The sequence below is a fragment of the Girardinichthys multiradiatus genome, chromosome 17, assembly GCF_021462225.1.
Source record: "Girardinichthys multiradiatus isolate DD_20200921_A chromosome 17, DD_fGirMul_XY1, whole genome shotgun sequence".
Taxonomy (NCBI): Eukaryota; Metazoa; Chordata; class Actinopteri; order Cyprinodontiformes; family Goodeidae; genus Girardinichthys; species Girardinichthys multiradiatus.
The window spans coordinates 20,534,662-20,561,128 of record NC_061809.1 but is presented as its reverse complement, the minus strand read 5'-3'; the positions used below and the strand labels follow the sequence as shown (position 1 = coordinate 20,561,128).

The 26,467-nt window shown below is 39.0% G+C and overlaps 2 protein-coding genes across 7 annotated transcripts in view; one reads left to right on the top strand and one right to left on the bottom strand.

Annotated features, from left to right (window-relative positions):
- Positions 1-20,698, top strand: impdh1b (IMP (inosine 5'-monophosphate) dehydrogenase 1b). 6 transcript variants are annotated; one of them, XM_047389427.1, is made up of 16 exons: positions 1-442; positions 5,530-5,628; positions 5,793-5,873; positions 11,400-11,448; positions 14,162-14,263; positions 14,351-14,425; positions 14,846-15,052; positions 15,133-15,220; positions 15,303-15,502; positions 16,662-16,752; positions 16,916-17,011; positions 17,187-17,330; positions 17,470-17,614; positions 17,697-17,840; positions 17,920-18,003; positions 18,889-20,698. In XM_047389427.1, exons 1-16 carry the CDS (start codon positions 228-230, stop codon positions 18,908-18,910), a joined length of 1,842 nt encoding a protein of 613 aa, XP_047245383.1. In that variant the 5' UTR covers positions 1-227; the 3' UTR covers positions 18,911-20,698. The 6 variants fall into 6 exon arrangements, with proteins under 6 accessions (XP_047245383.1, XP_047245384.1, XP_047245385.1 ...); XM_047389428.1 differs by having other exon boundaries at positions 2-442; positions 5,796-5,873; XM_047389431.1 differs by lacking the exon at positions 1-442 and adding an exon at positions 3,333-3,493 and having other exon boundaries at positions 5,796-5,873.
- The window catches only part of prrt4b (proline rich transmembrane protein 4b), a 44,213-nt gene continuing 38,089 nt past the window's right edge, over positions 20,344-26,467 (bottom strand). The window contains exon 4 of the mRNA XM_047389426.1: positions 20,344-25,566. Coding sequence (XP_047245382.1) covers positions 23,516-25,566 — 2,051 coding nt within the window. The 3' untranslated portion in view covers positions 20,344-23,515. The remainder of the gene's footprint in view (positions 25,567-26,467) is intronic.

The window sequence follows — 26,467 nt, the reverse complement described above, 5'->3', positions numbered from 1 at the left end:
ATGCCAAGGTTAAGATAGGAATACTCAAAAAAAGGGAGGACTATTTGTTATGCAAATTTTATAAGTCTTTTTTTATAATGCTTCATTTGGATATAATTTCCCCATGGATATAGCATTTTAAGTGGCAGTTGGATATCTTTCTTGTTTGGGAAATTCTGTTGATAAATCACTGGCTGCACTACAAGGCTGAGGGGCCCCAGCAGTTTCAGGGTCAGACCTCAGGGCCGATGATGGAAAGATTTGAATACGAGCACTTTGTGGATGGAGTGAGAGAGAGCCAGATTAACTATCGAAGGGTTGTAGGGGACACACAACCTTCATACATGAGTGCAGTATCCAAGGAAGGTGATCATTACATCCGGCATATACCTGGACATGGACATGCAACTGCAGCACAGCGCTACAACGCCACACGGATTCAAGCAGGTTTTTCTCCAGAAAAGTGAGTATTGAACGTAAGCTAAAAACCCTTTTAGACTAAAAACATATTTTTTCATCCTTTATTATTTCCTATATAGCTCATAATGTCTAAATAAAATATTGGTGAAGGGAATGTAAGCATATAGGCCAAATGTGATCTTGGCTTTTTCAGTGTCCCTTCACACATTTACTTAGAACATTTCAGTAAATTTGAATATTATCAAAAAGATAATTATGCCTCTCACAAGGAGGGTTTGTCATTAAATGTCATAGCAAAAGAAGCTGGCTGTTTACAGAGTTCTATATCCAAGCATGTTTGTGGGAAATTGAGTGGAAAGAAAAAATGACACAATCAGCAGGCATAACTGCAACATTGAGAGAATTGTAGAGACAGAATCCAAGTTGTTTGAAGTCCAGAGTAAAGTTTTTTACAGTCAGTGTTGCTTTGGGGAGCCATGTCATTTGCTGGTGTTGGTCCACTGAGTTTTATTACGTTAGCACAGGTGTCTACCAGGAAACTTTAGAGCACTTCATCACTGGGCTGACTGGCTTGTAAACTGGCCTGACCTAAACCACAATAAGAATCTATGGTGGAATGTGAAGATGAACATGGGTGGATCTGTGTAAGAGAGATTTACATTTTTAATTTAATTGTTAATACAAATGAAGTTTTGATGATATTCTGATTCATGAGACGCACTTCCATAAGGACACACATGTTAAAAATGACCATGTTGTCTGGTCAGTCTAAATGTCAGCACACACACATGCACTTTGCAAATCCCTGGTTTTCTCTGACCCACCTCATGCTGATCAAATCAACACTAACACAACAATAATAGCTCATCTTGAGTTGACAGGTTTAATTTTAAATTTGAGCCCCTCTGGTCCTCAGGCACATGGACAGAGGCGCAATGTGATTCACCATCAAGGCAGGAGCAACCAGCATGCAGTGGGGAGGATAAACAATGCTGAATCAAGTGCTCAGAATAGTTGCAGTGCATAAAAGAACCACTGACCCATATCTGTAATGACCCACATTCAATATCACAGGAAAAACACAGTGTAACAGAACCTCCTGAATGAATATACTTGGCAGATACGTATGACAATACTTACCAAAATATAATGCAGCAAAAAAGGTGAATTATATTTGTCAGGGCACATATAACAAAGCTTTGATTGGCATTAATGCTTTTCTCCTGCCCTTTAAAACCTGCTAAACCTTTTCTCATGACTAAATTTATTTAGTTATGAGAAAGCAACAGGACATTATTTTGGCTGTCAGCTGTTTGATGACAAGGGCAACGTGTCAGTTAGGATGATGACTCAATGAGGAAAACAGGTTTCACTTGCACTTAGGGGTTAGGAATTATATTTGGAACTGTTCCTGTAAAGGCTAGTTCCTGTTCAATTACATTCAAAAATAATTGTTAATCCCAAAGGGAAATTAAATGTTATTGTAGCTCATATTATTCAGGTTTCTTCTTTGCATCCTCTGACTCTTGGTAAGTGCCCAATATGAGTTATATAAACAGAAAGCAGTTAATATAAATTAACCCAATAGACTTAAAAAAATAAAATACCTAATAGATAGAAGGGTTTTAAAATTTGTAACAAAAAGAAAGTATCTCTGCTTGTAGTGTCTGTGTTGTCGACCTTGCACAGTTAGATTTTGTGTAACTGCTTTCATGTGAATGAAATGGGGCTGGTGGTGACCTCTCTGTGCATTTTAGACCAATTAGGATCATGTGAATGTGACCAAATTTCAAACAGCCTTTCCTAACATTAACAAGATGTTTCACTTAGTGAAAGGAAAAAGCACGACGGTTTTGATTTGTAAGCAGTCATAAGACTTATTTGTATTTGCTTATCAATTCAAAAGACCTGCCAAGCCACAAAATGTTCTTGTTAATTGTGTTACAAGTCAAGCATACAAAAATCAAGATTACATATATCATACGGGTTTGCCTGCTCATTGTCCCTTGCAAACGTTGTTACATGTGCTATATGTGTTTATATTTTGTTATGTTTCAGCTACAAACTTTAATGTAGTTTTTGAAAATTTTACACAATAGATCACAAAATAGTGCATAATTGTAATTATTGTCATAGCTGACATGTTGTGGCTCTCTTTAAAGACCCAGCTACCTCATGTCAGGGCCCCTGCTCCAGCTCACCTCAATCAATTAGCTAATTTGATAGCTTTATCTCACCAGTTTTTTAAGGTCCTTCTAATGACCAATTTGATTCTAGTATGTTTGAGCATACGTTTCCTTTCTGGATGGACCTGTATTCAGCGTCATCTATCTTCCCATCAACTCTGATCAGCTTCCCTGTGCTCTCTGAAGAAAAACATCCCACATAATGATGCTGCCACCACTATGTTTCCCCATAGGGATGGTGTGCTCATTGTAACACTCAACAAGGCTGAATACAAAAACAAATCATGCCTTTCAGATTTTTATTTGTAATTTTTGTATATGTTCAACCACAGGTATTTTTGTGCTGGTATGTCACATACAATTCCAGTATAATACACATATTTGGCTGTAAAATGTAAAAACCTTCAAGAGATATGACTACTTTTGCAACGCATTATTATTTCATCTAGCACTGCATCAGCAACATGGCTATTGAAGCTGACTAGTGGTACTGAGGTGGTTAGTGACTGACAACTGGAAATGGGGCCCCAAATCGGTTTCTGTTTAGGGCCCCATACTACCGGTATTAACTCGGCCCTGATAAAGAAATACATTCAGAAACTGCTTTTAGTTTCTAAGTCAGCACCTCCAGCCATATGCGAACCAACAGTGGAACTCAAAAACAAATCTGAAATGTAAAACTCTTGTTTTTGTTTTTTTTTTTTGCAAATGAGTCCATCTCGATTGAAAGGAAGCTGCAGGATTTAGGGGGTTGACTCGCCTCGTGATGGAGGTGGGGAAGAGGGGATGTGACGCTGCTCTCAGTACATAACAGACAGCGACTGAGCGGCCGCTTCTCAACTTACTGCAGACCTTTATCTTGGACTCACGAAGGACCTTTGTTTTCATCTTGTTCATTTCTCTACGAGGTAACGACGTATTTATGCATTTATCGTCGCCCTCGCACGGTTGTGCGAAGGCTCACAACTGGAAAGTAGTTCCCAGTTTTGTCAACGTGGGCATCTGGTCTGTGAGGCTGCTGCTAGCTTACCAGAAGAAAGATGCTCGACTTTACTCCTGGGGTGAACGTAAACAATTTGAGCCGCGTTCGTGTCTGCTAAACGCTGTGAAAGCTTCAGTCGCAGATCTTAAAATCTCGGAAGCTTTTAGTGAACGTTGAGACAGGGTAACAAAGCTGCTAATGCTAACAGCTACTCCCACATGTCTGCAAACGGGTTGCACCTCATGTGGTTACTCACGAGTTCAATATCGTTAATATATATATATATATATATATATATATATATATATATATATATATATATATATATATATATATAGTTGGTTTAACAGCACAAAAAATTCGTGTATTGTGTTCTAAGGGCGTAAACGTGTTAGAAGCTTGGGGAAGATTTAGTCTACATTTTGTCAACTTTTACGTTAATATGGTTATTCGTCAGTTCATGTTGCCAGCAGTTGGTTATAATGTACTATTTATGTTGACGGAGTGATTTTTGGATATAATTAGACATGGTTGCTCAAGGCTACTAATGTTAATCATTGAACTAGCTAACGTGGATGTAGCGACTGAACTGTGTAAACAGCTTTTGATGCCTATTTTCTTTCCCTTCGAAATAATTAGTTCATTTAATGCAACTTTTGCAGAGGTTTCAGTGAATTCTGTGACCAATGCGTTATTTGGCAAAGGATTTCGTTCTCGTCTGCAGGCGAATAAAGGAAGCTGTACACCTCTGAATCCAGTACCAAACTTGCTTTAGAAATCAATCAAAATACCAAACATTTCCTCTTCAATATTCAGAATATTGTTTAGAAGGGTATTTTATAATATAAATATTGTATGTGAACGTAATCTGTAATTCGGCATGATTAAAACGTACAACTGTGACTAATTGTTGTAAGGTTACGACATTTAGCTGCTATGTTTGTAGTAGCTGCTAAATATGGTCCTTACTATAGTTTTCCCATAACTCGAAAAAGCCCCCAAGTCTTACATAACTTTTTTTAAAATGTTGTTTGCACAAATTCAAATAAATTAAGCTGTACTGTTGGGAATCCAATCCAAAGTTTCCATTCGAAGTCCGTCAAAATAACCCCAAACAGCCTCCTAGATATTCACTATATTATTTAACAGAATATTTTACAGTTTCAATAACGTTTAATTTTCCATAAACAAAACTAATTGTTGCAAGGTTTCAACATACTATTTAAGCTATATTTCAACTGCAATCAATTTCTAATGTCTTGCAACTAAATTGCATGGTAAAGCCAGTTAGATGAACAAGATTAGGTAAATACCATATGTTGGGTTGCATCTTTTTCCCAAAATGTAGTGATAAGCGGCACCCATAATAGATGCTAAGGAAAGTCATAGATTGTCTTTTAGAGATGCTACCTTGGTGCACCCCTGTGTAAACAAAGAATGATCTGTAGCACCACATTTTTGTTATCTAGGGGTGTGGAGTGCAAGCAGCTAATGTTTGCAAGCTGCAGATAATCTAATCTAGGTCACCAGGCCAGTAACTCTCCAGTCAAGATATATATGATTGTGCACAGGCGTGTGTGTATTACGCAGCATTTAATTTACTATGATTTTAACTGAGTTTGTATCTGAATTTTTAAATAAAAAAAATTGTGCTGTTTCGCCGCAGCAATGCATTTGTGTGTTTAGTGGGTCAGGGCTATGCCACACTTAGTGTAACGACTATTGCTCTGTTGTCATTTGGTTTTTATTTATTCTGTGATGCAATATTTTAGTTTTTAAGTAGTGACAGTGCGTTTATTTTGAATTGATTCCATTTTATTTAACATTCATAGCGAACGAAAGTGCATTTTGCATGTCTTATGCTCCTGAAAAACATCAAAACCCTGTCTTTTTGTGCATAGTTTAATATTTCTCAATCAGATCCTCTGATTGAAGTTGCTTCTCTTTGTGAACTTTTGGCAGCATGGCGGATTATTTAATCAGTGGTGGTACGGGCTACGTCCCAGATGATGGGCTCTCAGCGCAGCAGCTCTTTTCAGTTGGTGACGGCCTTACATACAAGTAAGTATCCCTGCATCACACAATGCAAGTTTTTTTCCACACATCTCTGTAAAATAGTGAAACCGACTCAAAAGGTGTTCGATTTTTAAGACCTCAGTTTTCACATAATGGTGGGTTAAGTGTGCACACCAGTGCTTTGTAATGGTCAACGCATTTTGAACCAGCAGATCTGGCCAACAGTGTGTTGTCTCGGATGGCCATACGGCTGAAGAGCTATGCTCTAAAGGAGATGGGTTGACTTACAAGTGAGTAAACCAGTCATCTTCAAACTATTAAAGAAACCCTCTGTCTATCCAGAATGGTGAATTTAAATGGGGAAGCAAATTATTGCCCTTAAAGGAAAAAAAAAATCATATTTATCAAACAATTTAAGATGGTTGTCACGGATTTAAGTGCTTCAGTTTGCTTTAATGCTTAACTTGATCTTGGTTATGGGGATACAATTTGCTTCCAGTGTACACAACTTTTTTTGTTATTATTTATGTAGACGGATCAGAAAAGTGCTTCACCTCTCATGTAAACCCAGGATGCATGAGTAACACCTTATTCTATTTCTTACACATGCTTTGCTCTGTCAGAGGGTCTAATTGAGCACTAATTTCTCACCTTTTCTTGCTTGTCTCTTAGCATGCTGGTGGCACATGTGTTATGGGTCAGCTAACAATGAATTGCGACTTAAATGTATAGTTGAAGCCAGACGTTTACATACACAGTATTAAAAGACGCGTAACCTTTTTATTCTCACCATCTGACATTAGATCAGATGGTTTAGATCTTTTTTTTTTTTTTTTTTTCTTTAAAGTCAAAAGTTCACATACATTAGGATTACCATACCATTTGTTTGAGAAGGGTCAGCTGAAATAAGGTTTTTTGTAAACTGATCGGTCGAGTCACAACATTTGAGTCAATTGGAGGTGCACCTGTGGGTGTATTTTAAGGCTACACTTCAAACACCCTGCCTCCTTGTCTGACACCATCGGAAAACCAACAGAAATAGGCATGACATCAGGAGAACAACTGTGGTCCTCCAAATGTCTGGTTCATTCAGGTACGATTTCCAGACATCAGAAAGTGCCACGTTCATCTGTTCTAAAACCTTTATGCAAGTAGAAACACCATCATGGCTCAGAAGTATGGGGGTGGCAGCATAATCATGTGGGGAAGTTTTGCTGCAAGAAGGACTGGTGCACTTCACAAAACAGATGGCATCTGGAAAGAATGTTGTGTGGAAATATTGAAGCAACATCTCAAGACATATACAGGGGTTGGACAATGAAACTGAAACACCTGGTTTTAGACCACAATAATTTATTAGTATGGTGTAGGGCCTCCTTTTGCGGCCAATACAGCGTCAATTCGTCTTGGGAATGACATACAAGTCCTGCACAGTGGTCAGAGGGATTTTAAGCCATTCTTCTTGCAGGATAGTGGTCAGGTCACTACGTGATACTGGTGGAGGAAAACGTTTCCTGACTCGCTCCTCCAAAACACCCCAAAGTGGCTCAATAATATTTAGATCTGGTGACTGTGCAGGCCATGGGAGATGTTCAACTTCACTTTCATGTTCATCAAACCAATCTTTCACCAGTCTTGCTATGTGTATTGGTGCATTGTCATCCTGATACACGGCACTGCCTTCAGGATACAATGCTTGAACCATTGGATGCACATGGTCCTCAAGAATGGTTCGGTAGTCCTTGGCAGTGACGCGCCCATCTAGCACAAGTATTGGGCCAAGGCAATGCCATGATATGGCAGCCCAAACCATCACTGATCCACCCCCATGCTTCACTCTGGGCCTGCAACAGTCTGGGTGGTACGCTTCTTTGGGGCTTCTCCACACCGTAACTCTCCTGGATGTGGGGAAAACAGTAACGGTGGACTCATCAGAGAACAATACATGTTTCACATTGTCCACAGCCCAAGATTTGCGCTCCTTGCACCATTGAAACCGACGTTTGGCATTGGCATGAGTGACTAAAGGTTTGGCTATAGCAGCCCGGCCGTGTATATTGACCCTGTGGAGCTCCTGACGGACAGTTCTGGTGGAAACAGGAGAGTTGAGGTGCACATTTAATTCTGCCGTGATTTAGCAGCCGTGGTTTTATGTTTTTTGGATACAATCCGGGTTAGCACCCGAACGTCCCTTTCAGACAGCTTCCTCTTGCGTCCACAGTTAATCCTGTTGGATGTGGTTCGTCCTTCTTGGTGGTATGCTGACATTACCCTGGATACCGTGGCTCTTGATACATCACAAAGACTTGCTGTCTTGGTCACAGATGCGCCAGCAAGACGTGCACCAACAATTTGTCCTCTTTTGAACTCTGGTATGTCACCCATAATGTTGTGTGCATTTCAATATTTTGAGCAAAACTGTGCTCTTACCCTGCTAATTGAACCTTCACACTCTGCTCTTACTGGTGCAATGTGCAATCAATGAAGACTGGCTACCAGGCTGGTCCAATTTAACCATGAAACCTCCCACACTAAAATGACAGGTGTTTCAGTTTCATTGTCCAACCCCTGTAGATATCTATAATGTTGAAGCTTGGTGGCAAATGAGTCTTCTGAAAAAGATTACTGTAAACATTCTGCTTTATTAGTTACAAAGTGACTAAAGAATGACGACTCAGTGTTTTGGAGTAGGCATGACAAAGTCCTGATCTTAGTTAAACTGAAAACTTTTGGGTAGAACTGAAAAGGTGTCTGAGCAAGGCAGCCTACAAACCTGTCTCAATTACACCAGTTCTGTCTAGGTGAATTGGCCAGAATTCCTGCAAATTATTGTGAGAAGCTCGTAGAAGATGACACATGATGTTTGTCCCAAGTCATACATTTTTAAAAGGTAATTATATCAAATAACATGAAAATATCGCATCTTCTTATACAATATAAGTAAACCTCTGGTTTCACCTGTATATAAATTACATATCCCAAAACAATTTTAGTGGAAAGTTGTGATTTTGACATTGAAATGCATGTGCAGCTTCATTTCACTCATAGAAAACCTAAATCCTCAACCATTAAATCCATTTACAACTTTCATCAATGGTCCCTTCACAGGTAACCCCTGAAGAACTATTAGTTACTAGCTGAAATCACTAAACTCCTGGCCTTCCTCATCCTGTTTCTCCTTTGCTGCAGCTTAGTAACAAGAACAATCCTGTTTTTGTTTTACTAATACCTGCTTGAATTAGCATCATGTCATTTACTGGAGACAGTGGTTTGGGGTTTCTTTGCCAGTGATAGCTTTTGTGATACTCTTTATTTATTTAATTTTTTTTATTGAAACAAACCTGATGTTTAAAATCCTTTGTTTTTTTTTCTTACTAGAGAAAAATGTAGGAAGATGACACAAGAACAAATACAATTGTTTGTGAGAGTAGACATGTTCTGTATTATTGCATCACCAAATACCACATGTAGAAATTGCCCTTAAGATTTTAGTCTATGCTTTGGATTTGATAGGTGCACATTCATGTTTACTTAAAGAGTACCTAAACCCCCAATAAACTTTGTTTTTGCAGATAAACTGTATAAATAGGGCCTTAAGGGTGCTATCTTTATGTTGCTATTCATTTTTTTTGTAATTTCATGTAAACTTGTTTAATTCTGGATTGTTTGTTCAAAAACTGTCTTGGTGCTGCCTTCTTAGGGTTGAACGGTGGTTACTGCAGTTGACCTTTATTACATTTTCCTACAGCTTGGTACATGCTTATGTCACAGCCTCCATGTTCAGGTATAAAACTGTTTCACTCAGACGTGCTCTTGTAGTGTCCGTCCACTGCCACAGCAGCGCCAGCTTTGGGCATTGCAGAATCAGCGCCTTGAGCCAGCAGCTTGAACTGATAAGGCTCAGGCCTGCTGGGCTCCATAAAGCCTCTCTCAACCTCTGGTGATGAATGGGGGATGAAAAATCCTCCACCTCCTAAAGACCTATCTGTGGCGAAACTACCAGTGTTGCACTGGTCACTCTCCATGTTTCAATATGGCAAATTAAGCTAGCTGCCACTTTCCCTCGTCCTCCTGACCACAGTCCAACATAACCCTTTCCGCTCATCCTCACACTTGGTGCTGCCCACTTTGGTGGGATTTTTCAAAACTTGTCTGGGGGCGGAGTTATTCTTTACATGGGGTTTAGTTCCTCTTTTAAATATTTCAAAAATGATTTACATGTTTAAAGTCACATGTTATTTATATACAAGGCCATGAATCAGAAGACTGATTACGTTTTGTTTTTACCATTATTGTCAAGAGATTAGTTGGTGGAAAAGTGAGAGTTGCACCGGATATGAAACTATAGTAATATAGTTGATGGAAAGAGGAATAGAGATAAATACAGTGTCGACCCGTCATAAAACTGGTTTGTTTGCAAAGGACTTGAAACTAGGACAGCGGTTCTCCTTCCATCAGGATAACAACCCTAAACCAAGAGCCAGAGATAGAAAAAAACCCATTAGAGGCTTATTTTCCTCCCACTTTACAGACTCCACTTCTTTTATTGGTCTATAATATAAAATAAAAAAACAATAAAGTAAATGTACATTTGAGTTGTTTATGTGACAATGATTGGAAAAGGTCAAGGGGTATGAATATGCATCCTCCATATTCCATGATAGTACATTAATATGAGCCACACAAGATTATCTCCAGCATGTCAAAAACATGTAGTCTTGATTGGCATGCAGAATAATGTTGTCAACTAATGAATGCCCATGCATGCTATGTATAAACTTAAATCCACACAGGAATTTCATTTGTTTTTAATGATGTTGGAGTTTAAGAATACTCTATGGGTTTATTTTATCTGCTTTGATGTTTTTTTGTGCAAAAATGACAGATTCCCTTATCTGCCAAGGACAGGAAGAAGATGGCAAAGAGCAGTAGCTGGCTTTTTTTTTTTTTAACCTTAAAACATTCCTGCTTAGCGTCATGCATTTGTCTACATTTAACATTCAAATGAACCATAATAAGGCCATGGGCAAGCTTTGTTTTCTTTATTATTCAGAGCCTGTTTGGCTCCAACTCTGAGTCAGTTCAGGCTGTGATGCTGCTGAGGTTTGAAGCTCCAACTAAATGTTAACAGATGTGTATTCCTGCTTAACGTTTGTGGGTGGAACTCCTGCAATTTAGTGTCCCATTCAGCAAATCTATTTTAGACTCTCCTTGTTTCCAGCCACGCCAAAGCAAAATAGATCAAGTCATTACTCATCTTTCATTCTCCTTCATACTTAATGTACACCAGCAGGGCTCATCTTTTCTTGGTTGTATTCCTACTTCATGTAATTCAAGTCCAGCATTCCTTTTAAAAATACAAAGCTTCATTTAGTCCTGTTCCTTTCCATTCCTCCACTGCATGGTCTCACACCCATCTGCAAAAACCACTAAATACACACAGACTGCCTGGAGGGGGGAAAAACGCCATTCGTGTCCTTTCCTCAAATGATCTCATTCTAGTTCCTGTTGTGTTGTGAGGTACCTAGCTATGCTTGTTGCCTTTGCTCAGCCATGTTATTTTCAGGGAACCATATAAAAGCACGATGATGTGCTCCTAGCAATAAGATAGTTGCAGCTTTTCAATTTGACCTGAAAATGAATGATGTTCTTAATCTGGTCACATTATTAAGTCTGTAACTTATACATGTTGATTTGCACCTAATATGTAGCTCCTGAAGTTTCTAATAAAGCTTGATTATGTTTAAGACCTTATTGAAGGTACATAAATCTTCATTATTTTCCTCTTACTTTCTGATTTCTTTTTTGTCTTTCAGCGACTTTCTGATTTTGCCTGGCTTCATCGACTTTACCTCAGATGAAGTGGTGAGTGCACTCACATAAAGGCCATATTTCAGAGCACAAAGAGAGCTCAGACGTTAAAGTTCAAATGTGTGTTTTTTTCTAAACTAAAACTGTCTATGTAACCCAGTCATTTCTTCAGCTGGCTTTACTCCCCTCGTGGTGAAAAAGTTAGCTCTTATTTTAGCTATTTATAAAATAGTGGGTTTTTTTTGTTTTTTACCACATCTTCTCTGCTCTTTTTTTGGCTTGCTGTTTTGCTTAGTGTGGTTAACCACTGACTGCACAAACACCCATTATGTTTACATTCATGTCTGGTCAGTGGCTCATGCGTCTCTCACAGCAGATGAGTTAATCTCCAGCCTTTAGATGAGATGAAATCTCCCTCTTCTGCTCTGTCTGTCTCTGACGGTTTTAGTTTAATTGATCTATAATCTCTTCGTGACTTCAGTGTTTTAGAGCCTGCAGTTTGCAGCCCACCAAAGCTGTATTCATTGGCTCAGTGATGGGCTCAGTGTGACATTATTTAATAATTTAAACATTATAAAATAATTTAAACACGTTAACATTTGTGCAGCGTGCTGGGTATGAGTATTAAAAGTATTTTAAAAAAGTGAAGGGTTCAAAACCCCTAAAATCTTTAGTCACACCGGTCTTACCGTTGAAATAAAATGGCAGAAAAAGTGGCGCATTGGCCAGTGTTTTCTGTGTTGTTTGGAGCTAAAATAACTCAGTACTGCCCCTCCGCAACAAGCTTCTGTGCACTGCTTGCCATCTGGCTGAAAAAAGGCCTCTATACTTTTTCTTTGCTAATGAGAAGGACAAATTTGGCATTTTGGAAATATTTCCAGTCACGAAAACGTGGACAGTAATGGTGTGGAATACTGCGAGTGCAACCTATTATCGTTATTATGGTAATGTTAGTTTAAAACTACAGTTCTGAAACTACAAATAGCATATCTGTCAAGCAGCAGGCGGCAGGCTGGTACAAGAGCGCATAGACTAATTAAACAGCTAATTTAAACTTTTCTGTTGTTGCTGACTCTGAAGCTCAGAATGGCTAAAGTTATAAATTTGTGAATTTAGCAGGTGTTTATTCTGTATTTTCTTTTTTGCTATTAAATCTATCAAAATAACAATAATTAAATGTAATAGGTGACCTTATTATAACTAATAATCAATGTGTTGTTTTATCAGCAGTAAGAAAAATTGTTGCATATGTATAAAATCGGTTAAAGGCAGATTGTTTTTGTTTAGAATGTGAAATTGTGGTGTTTTTTTGTTGTTGTTTTTTTTTTGTAAGCTAGCTTTTACCAACCCATGATTGGTGCAATGTTAAAATCTGACCAAACGTAGTAAGTTATGACAACACAGATGGCAAAGAAATATGCGGGTTTAATTAAAAGGCGCAAAACGTATTCTGAAGATGATCAAAGTTCAATATCTATACGTGAAATATTGCAGTCGCAAAAGGGTAGCACAATATCAGATAAATATGCGACATTGTTGGTGAATATCACTATATCATCACTTGTTACCGGATTTTGCAGTTACAGGCCCCAGATAGTAAATAGCATGTGGCATAATTAACTAATATTTATTGCAATCCAAGCATCTCTGTGATAATAATATTCCACCATTTATTGTTGCAGTAAGGATATATTTTCAGTATATTGTGCAGCCCTATTTTTAGATCCCATGCATTAAAACTCTTTGGCAAATAATGTGTTGTTTCAGTTGAATACTGTGGAGGTTTTCTGTTCCTATGCCCATCACTGATAAAGTTCTTGGTGATGAAGATTATAAAGCTCAAGAAGAGTGATTGAAACAGTATGATGATGGAAAGAAAGATTAGTGGGGAAAGTGGTGTGTTAGTAAATCACAATCGGTCATCACAATGTAATGTCTTCTTAAAATCATGCAAATGTTAATGTTTTGATCATGAGTGCCAAGATACTAATACTAATCACCTTTTTATTTGTCATTGTAATTGTACATTACAACAAAATTGACCCTCTTCAATCAACCCATCGCTTGAGGAGCAGTGGGCTGCTGTGCAGCATTCTGGGGCTCTTGCTCAGGGACCCAGAATGGCAATCTGTGGGATTCAAACCAGGCTACTTGTGGCCTCCCCAGGATGCAAACACCCTGCTCTCTAAACACTAGGCCACCTTGAAATCTCGCGCTGTTGTGCAACATTTTTCAAATTTGTGAGGTTTTTGACATGCCTCTCTGGCTCAAAGCTTCCCTTTGAGTGAAAACAGAATATTTTGTAACTCCTTACCTTCACCATGAACTCCTGAGAAATGCAACGAGCAGCTTCCATAGTTTACGTCTGTGTCCGATAAAGAGTAAATCGGAGACAAGAATGGGCTGATTTACTGGTTTCCCATGCAAGGAATGCTGTTGTTTTTTTTTTTCTCTCTCACAAGTGGAAAAATCCCAAAATGCTAGTTCTTGTGGGAGTGGATGATAAGTGAAGGTTAATGCTGTTGCTTAGGGGAAAATAGTAATTAGTCAAAGCACAGCTTAAGGAATGGATGACATTAATTTGACTTTCATCTGCCGAAATCGCAGAGTAATACCAAACTGAAAGACTTTGGACACCTTATTGAGCATAAATAAAAGAAAAAAATGAAACCAGGCAATACAGCACATTTTCTTTTCTTTGGTGTAATATGCCCCCTGCTGGAGAAAGTGTCAAATCTAAATTCCAACCCTTGATGTTTTCTCACAGGACCTGACATCTGCACTGACCAAGAAGATCACCCTAAAAACCCCGCTCATTTCTTCCCCCATGGACACCGTCACAGAGTCAGCCATGGCAATTGCTATGGCGGTAAGAATATGCAGAGAATGTCTTTATTTTTCATCTAAAATGACAACATTTTAAAGTTAAACACTGTCTTTCCTTTTTATTTGGTAGCTAATGGGAGGAATGGGGTTCATTCATCACAACTGCACACCGGAATTCCAAGCCAACGAGGTTCGGAAGGTCAAGGTAAAGGAATACTTTCTGTTTCTATCATGTTCCCCACTATTCTGTGTTTTTTTTTTTTTAGTCCTGCATGCCATATTTATCTGTAACTGCAGGAATGGTTGTGGGTTTACTGGTTTTGTTTTAAGTCTTACAAAAATGGGGGAAAAAAACAATCAAAGGATTAATCTGTAGCTACGCTTCTGACTTTTCATATTTTTGTTTCCTTATCTTTTTTATATAGCATATGGTAACTTTCTCTTTTTGTGTGTGTGTGCATGTATTTGTTCTTGCTGCGTATGTGTTACCTTTTTGTTGCGTGTGGTGTATTACTGTTTGTGTGTGGAGTTTTTGAGCCTTGTTTGCTGCTTTACTCACAAAGAAAATCCCACTTTGATTAGAGAATGAATCATGACTTTGTGTCCTCTTGATTTTCTTTTTCAGAGGTTCGAACAGGGCTTTATTACAGACCCAGTCGTAATGAGTCCACGCCACACAGTTGGAGATGTGTTTGAGGCCAAAGTAAGGCACGGTTTCTCTGGGATTCCCATCACGGAGACGGGAAAAATGGGCAGCAAGCTGGTTGGGATAGTCACCTCCAGAGATATTGACTTCCTCTCTGAAAAAGACTATGGCAAACCTCTGGAGGAGGTGTGTAATTTTGGCAGCTCTGAGAGTTTTTCATGAATCAAATTTTTTTTAATACTGTAATTATGCTTGTAATCTTTCAGGCTATGACGAAAAGAGAGGATTTAGTGGTGGCTCCAGCTGGTGTTACGCTGAAAGAAGCCAATGATATTTTGCAGAGGAGCAAAAAAGGTGAACATTAATGTGTTAAAGCAGAGTTTTTTAACCATTCCCCATGTTGCTTCCGAAGCTCACTTTGGCACACTCATTTCAGGCAAGCTTCCTATTGTGAATGATAATGATGAGCTGGTGGCCATTATTGCCAGGACGGATCTGAAGAAGAACAGAGACTACCCTCTAGCATCAAAAGACTCACGCAAACAGCTTCTCTGTGGTGCCGCCATCGGGACCAGGGAGGATGATAAATACAGACTAGACCTACTGGTGCAAGCTGGGGTTGATGTTGTTGTATTGGTAGGTGTTATTTTATGTACATATGATTTATCATTGTTTTTTTAGGGGAAAGGTGCCCTTTTTCAACAGGACTATTGGAAGAGAGATTATCATGACCTAAAGCAGAGTGTTCAAGTATGGACTTGAACTTGACCTGAGGAGAACTTTAGTGTCTGTGTCATCCCCACAGTGAGCTAAGCTACACATCACCCCCTGGTGGGTGTTGTTGACCACTAAGTTACTTTACAACATGTATGCTTTTAAGAATTATGGTGGACAAATACACTGGAAAAGCACAGCAGATTCTTTCAGAATTATAGATTGCGGTGGTCTAAAACATCTTAAAGCTTACAGTTGGCTTTGACTTTTTTGTTTTTTTATATTTAATCTCCGAAATTGTTGGAAAATGGAAAGTACAAATCTACACTCACTGAAATACTTGCTAGACCATAAAAGTGAAGCCTTTTCTATATATTTCTAAAATAGATCCGATGTTAAACATTAAAGCAGCATTTTTTTATAGAAATGTATAGCTTTTTATCTGCTCAGTATTTCCTAACTCACTTAGCAGATGATCCACTTTAATTCCACTTCGACGTTGCAGCAGATATTTACAATAGTAATTTACCAGGAAATAACATTTCGAGTGCATTGCATAATGGGCATTTAATACTTGTGATTGATATAAATCGATATAAACCTAACGCCTGGGTTGATGCTGTTGTTTTTTTCCTAAGGGTGCTGCACTTGCAGTTGTTTTTATGTATTTTAATCCTATATTACAACCAATCAGCAATGATTCTTTTAGGACAACTGAAGAGTGTTTTTTCCAGAAACAGCAATGCCTTTCTTTCAGTTTGTTTAGCTTTCAGGGCTGTACCCTTTTGAAATCCATGCAACAGATGCAGCACGAAGTCTAGAAAAGTGTGAAATTTAAATATTGTCCAGGTCTGGGTAGGAAAACGGTAAAATATGTTCATTTTCAATGTGTAGTTTTTGCAATATTAATTTTTTATGTTTGTTTTCCTACCAAAAAGAACAGCACAAATATCTGACAAGAATGGTTAAAGTTTTCAAAGATGATGTTTTCTAATGTAAAATCTACACCTAATCTGTTATTTTATGTGGAACTTTCTTTGACATGTAGTTTAATTTGACCAGAGATGTTTGTGTTTTCCAGGACTCTTCACAAGGGAATTCTGTGTATCAGATCAACATGATAAGCTATATTAAACAAAAACATCCTGAATTACAAGTTGTTGGAGGAAATGGTGAGTTTGATGCTATTGGAAACAGCTGAGTATCAAACATAAGCAAAGTAAAGGTTACAGTGAAGCACTGATAACTGTTCTTGAAATTGTTTTGACAAAACGCTGCAATGGAAGACCCGTTTACTGTTGTTTGTAACTAGTTTTTTTTTTTTTTTTTCTGCAGTGGTTACAGCAGCCCAGGCCAAGAATCTGATTGATGCCGGTGTGGATGCCTTGAGGGTTGGGATGGGTTGTGGTTCCATTTGCATCACGCAGGAAGGTACAGGACAACATAGCATAAAGATTGCAATGCAGAAAAAAAAGTTTGCTGAGGAAATGAAGAGCAGTCCCTTATCAGTGGTAACACAGTGGAACTGCAAGTCCAATATAGTCCACTAAACTCCAATGTCCTGCCTTGCCTTACCTGGTCCCTCCTCCCACCCCGTGTCTATTAGTGATGGCCTGTGGGCGACCTCAGGGGACCTCTGTGTACAAAGTAGCTGAGTATGCGAGGCGTTTTGGCGTGCCAGTGATTGCAGATGGTGGTATTCAGACTGTAGGCCACGTGGTGAAGGCTCTGTCTCTGGGAGCATCGACTGGTGAGAACCAAACATTTTAGATACAGAACTGTGTCAAATAAAGTTGAAAAATAGCACTGTCCAGTTTCTTGATATATCAAATTGCTTGTTAAATTGCTGTTATCGTAGCTTGTGTAAAACCTCTGATTCTCTGCAACAGTTATGATGGGCTCCTTGCTAGCTGCAACCACAGAGGCTCCTGGAGAGTACTTCTTCTCAGACGGTGTGCGACTGAAGAAATATCGGGGTATGGGTTCTCTGGATGCGATGGAGAAAAGTACCAGCAGCCAGAAGCGCTACTTTAGGTGTGTGACAGCCCAAAGGTCATGAATGCACTCCTCATTTTTGAGTAAACTAGAGATTAAGTGGGTGATGTCTTCTTCACAGTGAGGGTGATAAGGTGAAGGTAGCTCAGGGCGTGTCGGGCTCAGTCCAGGACAAAGGCTCCATCCACAAGTTTATACCATACCTCATAGCTGGAATCCAGCATGGCTGCCAGGACATCGGTGCAAAGAGCCTGTCTGTCCTTCGGTGGGTTTTCTGTTTTTATTTAAAGCATGCTATTAATATTTATGTACACCACATTAAAGATTTTCATTGTTTTTCTTAGTTCTATGATGTACTCTGGGGAACTGAAGTTTGAGAAGCGAACTATGTCTGCACAGGTGGAAGGAGGCGTTCATGGACTTCATTCGTAAGTAGCTTACTAAAAAAAACAGGGTAGATCTTTTTTGCTTTGCGAAGATCTTTATCAGGGTGTCTACTCGTTTTTCGTTAGTAATCTATGAAATTTTAAAACATGAACTTTGACAAACCAGCCTTAATGATGACTCATGTTTATCTTGCCACTGTGCACAGTTAGGAGGATGGTGTGGGAGTTAAAAATAAATCTCAAAAGCTCACTGATAGATCTGTGGAGAGCCATCTAAAACAACCATCTAATTGTCAACTGATTATGTGGAAGTGATGCCAAAAACAACACTTTCTGACCTGCTGTCACAAATGTACGCTTCTGAGACTTTACATGGAACCATGTGCTTTGCTTAGATAAGATGCTCTATTGTCCGTTAAATGGAAATGCACATAGCTAATAACATATGAGTTAAGTACCTAATCACAAACACAGTTTTCATTTAAAAAAAAGCATTTAAATAAGGGTTTTGCTGTAAGTTTGGGAAAAATCTAAACAGTTCAGTATCAGGCTATTATTCCTTCACTCTTCCAAAGGCCCTGGGGAGTAGTTTGCTACTGCATTAAATAAGGAAGTTGGAATGCATTTTAGGGCTTTTTACAAATCTTTATAGAGGTTGTAATACATACAGTATACAGTTATTTTAGCGGTACAGTGAGTGCAGCATGATTTTGTAAAGTGCAGTTGATAACCATGGTGCGCCACTCTATTATCTTTAGGTATTAGCATTTTTTTAGTTTGCTATAATGCTCACAGACGGAAATATGCTCAGGTTTATTCAAACTGACATTTTATGCTGCATACATTTAGAAAGTATAAATTCAAACTGAATAAGATCCTGTTTTTTTGTAGACTAAATGCTAGTCTTTCGTTTCTTTGCCTCCCCAGTTATGAGAAGCGACTTTACTAAATGGACGGAGGCGTGAAAGAGATCCAATCTGACAGTGACCAAATGTTGAAAAACTTCTGTCAAAATCCACAACAGCACCCTCTCTGCTTCCTCTGCGTTGTGCCCACGCCCTCAGTCATCACAAACCGCTGATTTGGAGAGGAGAACGGCATCGCAGCAAATGGCAAATCTTCAAACCGACACCAACTTTCTGAACACCTCAGACTTTGCTCTTAAGAAGAGGTGCATCAGGGTTATTTTTTTTTTGTATCAAGAGTATGCAGCACTAAACCAGGTTAGTGTGCATGGGCTGATAGTTGTGAGAGAAACAATTCCAGATTGTGTGGGATTACAGTTTAGTTGGGACAAAGTGAAGCTGCACTGTGTTGTATTTGTCCTGTCAGAAACAGCCGTGGTGCAGATCAGCAGCATCTCTTTGTGGCCCGTTAAGGTTCCATGCTTACCAGCAATCGCACCGTCGGAAGCTTAACTCATCCCAGTTCAACAATGGACTCATAAATGTGTACAAAATACAAGACAACACATCTCTCTTTGTGCACTGTGCCAGTCTGTAATGACAAAACTTTCCTAACATTTTCAGATCATTGCAAATGTATGCTGCTTAGATTGCAGCACATGTTGTCCACTTGGTGTACTGTGCATTCTTACAGTTGAGACGTTTGTCATCATTAATCAAATCAGAATAGTAGACAGATCCACAGTGGTGTTTTCCACTTTGGAAATTCAATCATGCTAAGCCAAATAGCCTGTGCCCCATTTTAGTGTTTGTATATTTACCATGGAAGGGACCAAAACCTAATATCTGTTATGTTTAGGATAGATAATGGGTCAGCCATTAACATTTAAGCAAAGTGGGTATTTCCCTGCTCTTAATCTGAATATTTTTCCACAGAAAAACTCTTTATAATAAACCTGTATAGTCCTGGTGACTTTGAATTGAGCTGGAAGGGTTTTTTATATTGTATGTTTTTTGTTTTTTTTCATTGAGCCAAGTGTGGCTGTATTTATATTGTGCTTAGATTGCAAGCATACTGCCAAGTGTATTTACACTTCTTTCTTTTTTTTTTTTTTTTACCTTAAAACCAAAACTGGTGCAGCATTTAGCTTATCTCATCATTTTCTTTCCTGTCAGGCACAGATTTTGTGTTTTTATTTGTTCAACAGAGGTATGCCTTGAAACAGAGATGGACAGATGTCTTCTCAGTGCATGGAGACACCTTCTTGCCATAGTATCTTTGTTTGTTTCCTCAGTTGATGTTGGAGTCGAAATTGTTCAGAGGTTGTCTTTGCCATACTTTTTTCAGTATCTTGAAATCTATGTTTTTTTCTCTCATTTAATGCAGTTTCTCTATTCCCCACAAGGTGAACTAACAGCTTGACTGACTTTCAAGAAAATGTAGGTGAAATGTATATGAAGAAATGTATGCCCTCAATCAGTTTTAAGACTTTTATTTTTATTTATTTTTTTCAGTTTCCCCATTTTAAGACACGTTATCCAGATGTTCAGAATGTCTTAATTATCACACACTGAGTCCTGTCAACCCATCCAGAAAGCACAACTGACATTTTATTGATGTTTCTCCTTTTGTATAAAATTCAGTTTGTCAAGCAGTTGCCATCACAGAGTGGCATGTTTTCATAAACTTATGGGGAAAGTCTCAGAATTTAGTAAATCCATCTGGAGATGTTGAGGAAGATCATTTTAGGATATGTTTACAGTAAAAACACTCTTAAGATAAAAGTTGCTTTTTCTGTTTTAATATGTTAAAATAAATACATAATACTGTGCATGATCTGTCTTTTTTTCAATTAGCATTGCGAAGCCATATATTGAGATTTATTTTAAAACTTAGAAAAAAATCGACTATTATACACATCTTTTTTTTCAGCTTACAAAAAAAAATTGTATTCCAGTGAGATGATGCTATCGGGTTTGCACGGTGCTGTAAAAACTTACAGATTTCTTGTTGTGAAATGAAATATCTTAAATAGAACCTGTCTGATAACCTGAAGCAGACTAAAAGATTTTAAAATGCAGCACATATTTCTAAAGAAATAAAAAACAGGGTCAGTGACCTATAAAATTGTTAAGGGTGTAAAATACATTTCCAAGGCTTTGTGATTTCAGACAACCACAGTGAGAGTCATACTCAACATATGGAGAAAACAGTGATTAACCTCAAGCGTGGATGGGGTACCAAAGTTCCTTCAAGAGAGAATCAGTGACTCATCCAGAAGGTCATAAAAGAACCTAGAACAATTTCCAAAGGACTGTGGGCCTCACATTTCTCGCTTAGGCTCAGTGTTAAAGAATTATCAACAAACAAGACAAAAATGGCATAAATGCGAAGAACATAGAAGTCCATCTTAAATTTAACGAAAGCATCTCGATGCTCCCCAACAATTTAGAAAATATTCTGCAGACTGAGACAAGAGCATCCCATCCAGGAAGACTGCTTGCCAATAGGAAAGCCTGGGAAACCAAGCAAGAAGGGGGTCTCCAAGGGCTGACCAACTTCAAATCGCCACGCAGTTTTCAATGACTGTGGTCGACCTGTGAAGAACCCCCTGACAGGGCCCCATCTCTTGCGCCCTCATCAACTAGCGCAGGTGCATCTTATCAGCGTCACCTTCTACGTAGTATTAAAAGATGAAAAAACGACGGAAACACAAGAGGACAGTGGTAAGTAGTATAGATAGAATACAGAAACTAATTTAGCATAGAACAGCTTAGCTTGTCCTGCTGCTGTCCAGCAGGTTGTAAGATACCAGATTTGTGGAGTCAAACTAACAATGCAAGTTTTACAATTTACATGGAAAAAATTTGGATAACGTACATTTACTACGTGCATGTTGTTTCTGTATTTTATTCTACTTTTTGCGTTCCAAGTGGACTTTGAGCATCTAAACTTTATTTTCTCTATTATGCTGTAAACGTAGTCGTTAAAAGACACAATGCAGGCTTCCGCACATAGTCCAATCCTCTACATTGGAACCATGTCAAATAATACTGCCCCATATAAAGAAATGAACATATTAAAGTATAAGTAAGTCTGATATAACAAAGGCTATTAAGATGAGATTATTAACGTGTTTTTGTGTAAACAATTTTTTTTTTATATCTCCTTTAGTTTCTTGTAACAGCATTGGAGGACGGGACTTTACACTTCAAATTCAGATAATATGAGCAGTAAGTTCAGTATTCACAATGTTAATTCATTATACTGTATGTTTTATAGTGTTTTTGATAAGTCATTTTTCTTTGTTTCCCAGTCATTACCCCCTTCCAGTACATCCACCTTCAGTGGGCAGTCAATTATGGTCATTGTATTTTCCACCTCCCATAATCAGAAGACAGAACACCAACAAAATCAAGTGATTATACAGATATCTGAGTTCTCACAATTTCTCTTAAATTGGTAACATACACCATGCTCTCCAATACATACAAAAAATAAATACTTGTTTAAAATGCACCCTGTACAAGACTCTATAATCACCTCGCATGCGTCCTGTTAATCTGCCATATGTCTAGTGCATCATTTCACAAAAAGGTCATCATACTGGCAGTCAAACATGGTGTGGTAGTGGGATGGTCTGGGGCTGCTTTGCTAAAGGAACTTAACTTCTACTGGAACAATGCTCTCTACCTAGAAAATCCTAACGGTGAAAATAAAGTCGCCGATTTGTGTTTTTAAGTCCAGTTAGCTTATGTTAGGTTATGTAGAATAACAATGATATTAAAACGCACCAGCAATTTTAAATTAAACCTGCTCAAAAAAGCTAAGTAAAACATCTCAAGAAATTATAGGCCTAATGCCAGGTGTTGCAAATGCTTCATGGCAGTTATTGCCACCAAAGGAGGTGTCAGAATGGCTTGGAGAGCTTTTTTCTCCAAGTAAATGACATCATTTATCAAATAACATCAAAAATTAACTCACGCTTTCATCACCTTTGTCTAATATTAAAAGTTGTTTGATTATTTGTAACATTTATGTGTGGCAAAAAAAGCAAAACTAGACAATCTGTAAGGGAGTAAATACTTTTTACAGCAACGAATGTATTGAAACAGCTGCTGAATATACTGTTCTTTTGCCAGCAGAGGGCACTGCTGTGTCATAACTTTGAGATATATTTATGTATGAGATGTTTACATTTTGAAAAAACATCCAGACCAAGGATTATGTATAATAACTGTAAACCTATGTAGAATATTACAACATTAGTAGTTTGGAGCTTATATCTTTCACAGTACAACCTACTGGAATGTTGGAATGCCATAAAAAACATTTGTACAAATATCTTCTTGTTATATCACCACTCTGTAAAGGTATCTCTTAATTTAACACTTGTCATTTGCTTTTATCAGACATGTAAAATGTACAAACAGTCTCTTGGCGTTTGACAGTCTTGGCACTTAGACTCACAGGGACATTCACTAAATCTTTAAGAAGTCTCATCAGACCTCCTGAAACATTTTAGCAGCTAAAGTCTTTAAGATGTATGTAAAGCTGACATGCACTATCAAATACCATTTAAAATTCCAGGCAACTGCGAAAAGCAGACACTCATTTCTGGTCCTTAATCAGTCTCTTTTTTAAAAATTTATAAATCTATAGTCTCGCTGCAGATGCTTAAAGAATCCATTTGTCTGCAAACTGTGATGAATTCTTGCTGCACAGATTGATCAGTCTCAGTTGAAAGGTTCAGGCTTTCCTGTGAGGCAGCTCCCAGAGCTTGGTAGTTTCTTTGTGGGTTATGGGATGTCAGTTCTGAGCCCCCTTCCTGCAGAAACTGCCTAGTATGTCTTTCAGATCTTGGGCAAAGGACAAGAGAGGAGCCAGCGAGAGAGGTACGGTAAAGAGAGCAGTAAGAGGAACTGCCTCTCCAACGTTCAGGGGATGAACCACTGGAGAATGAGCCCATTGAGGGAGACGCTGGACCTCCTTCTTTGGCTACACCTTGAGACTGGGTGGAAGGGAACTGTGACTGAGAAGCCATCTCCAGGCAAGATGAAGTTCGATAAAGACTGGAGTCGGTGGAGAGAGGATCACAGAGACCATTGCTTGGAAGCGTCCAGTGTTCTTTTACAGCTGTGTCATTGAAGCGAATAGGTCTAACAGGGCTGAAGAGACTCATGGGAAACAAGGCCTCACCGAAGAGTGCCTCGTCTATGCTACGCCGCAAGTTGATTGGTGAAGGGGGTCGCAGGTCTGTAGTGGAGTCGCTTGTAAATGAAGATCCACCTGAACGCTCTCTGCCTCCCCCATCCTCAGGTTTTTCTGAACCCAGTAAGCCTAAATCCAACTCTAGGTCTTGGTACGCTAAAGCCCGGTTGCTGTGGTAGAGGAGGTCCAAACCGTTCAGGCTGCTACCAAGCCTCTCATCCATCAAAGTGTACAGTGGAAGGCTTTCTGTCTCACCATGCCCAACGGTGTCAACAATAGCAAGCTTCTCCTGCTGGCTGATTGTCCACTGGTAGGTCCCAGGCAGGATGGGGGACTTGGATGCTAGAAGTTCAGCCCAACAACTTCCAGCTGCTGGAACCTGGTCAGAACAAAAAACTGGTTGGGCAACCACCAAAGCTAAGGTGAGACAAATTCCAAGCTCACACAGTCTACAGCTAAACTGGAAAGCCCACCAAGGCCAGGGGGAGAAGACATCCTCGCCACCAATAACACCCATAGCATTAAGCATTGCGTATAACTGCAGTCCTGCACATGTTAAAGAAAACAATGCTGAAAGACAAACAGTTACAGCTGCACGATTCCAGTCCCTGCTCTCAGCAAATGGGCAGCGGTTGTAGCGTTCAGCAGGTGTTGGAGATGTGTTGTTCAGATGATAGATGTGCTTTGAGTCAGCCCGAACATAGATATAGAACACAAAATAGGCAGCAGATAGAAATGTTGCGAGCGCCACAAAGGCTCCACGAGAGATCAATGACAGAAGGAGGCACAAAGGGGGCTTTTGCTGGTAAAACTTCAAGAAAGTCACTGGACCAAATGCAGCAGCAAAGTGCAAGACAACCAGACAGGCTAGGAAACAAGGTCTCTGGAAGGCTGAATAGGAGAGCTGCATTCTTGAGCGCATCGAGAGGAGAAGAAAAACCAAACCAAAAGCTGCAGTAAGGCAGGGAAAAGGTGCTTCATAGAGCATGAGTGAAGCCTCTGTGGAGGATATACGATCCTGGTGGCCATAGGCATCATAGAGAAGGGAGACAGACCTGGTGCAACCAGCAGATAAAAGAAACAGGCTGACCAGAGCAAAGTAACCACACCCTGATGGACATCTTAGTGGCAAACAAAGCAGATTGAGTGCAGAGGCGAGTGTTACCATTGCAAAGACACCACCTGCACCATAGATGTGTGCCTCCCATGCCAGGCCCCAGGTCGCCATGGCACTGTTCCAGTCAGTATACAATGGCACCAACATGGGTGTAGCTGGGATTAGGAAGGGGCTGTTTGACTGGTTTGTGACAGTGCTATTTTGTGAGGGCTTCATGCTCAGGGACGTAGTGGCATCCCAGGTGTCGGAGAGGTTGCAGATTCCAGAGCGTTCTTTATTGCAGTCTGGAAGTAAGGTGCTGTCACTGCTTGGTAGGTTAGACATCCAGTCTTCAGCATACAGAAGTATAGATGAGGATTCAGTGAGAATACCTGCATCAAAAGACCATTATAGAATTTAATTTACTTTGCATTTCGTATAGGATAAGTCAGATTACTATGACAATCAAAAAATTGAGAAGAGAGACCAAGATGATAGATCATTTACATTTACATAAAAATGGAGCAGCAGTGCAAATCACCTTTTACAAAATGTAAGAAAAATAAATCTAACTGAAAAACAAATCTGCTGTGATCTTTGATGCAAAAGTAATAAGCCCTTTATGTGCTAATCCTGTGGAAAGGCTTGTAAGTAGACAATTTCAAACTAGATTCACAAAAGGGTGTGTGTGTGTGTGTGTGTGTGTGTGTGTGTGTGTGTTTGGGTGTGTTTCCACTCACAACCACAGAGCTACTTTTTCCTGCATTACATAAGCCATCTGGGCTTTCCGTGTAACTTATGATTTTGTTCGTCATGTTTTGGCACTACAAAGGAAGTCATTTAACTTTGAGGATTAGGGAGTAACTATAAGTGTTTGTGTGAGATTTAACAGAGAAGCAGGCAAAGCCCATTTATGTTGTATATGTTAATGTGGTTGTATTACTGGATGTAAGCCAGTTAGTTCACACAAAAAGCTAGTCTCTTTTCTGGACATCACTGAGCTTCATATTTTTGTGCTTGTCCTTTTTTATAATAATTGCTATCAAGTGCTTGCTAGTTTTTCATGGTTATGCTAGCTCAATACACAAGGAGAAGCAGCTTCTGATTTGTACACAGATATAGACTCATTAGTCTTCTTGCTGCTGGCTTATCAGAGAAAATAACCCCTTCAATTACACCCGGGTGCTATTATGGACCCCAATGACAGAATAAACTAATACTTAAGGCAGCTTTAGGGAAGTGTGAAACATTAGCATTTTGCAATTATTTTCATGTCACACAATAAGATTTCTG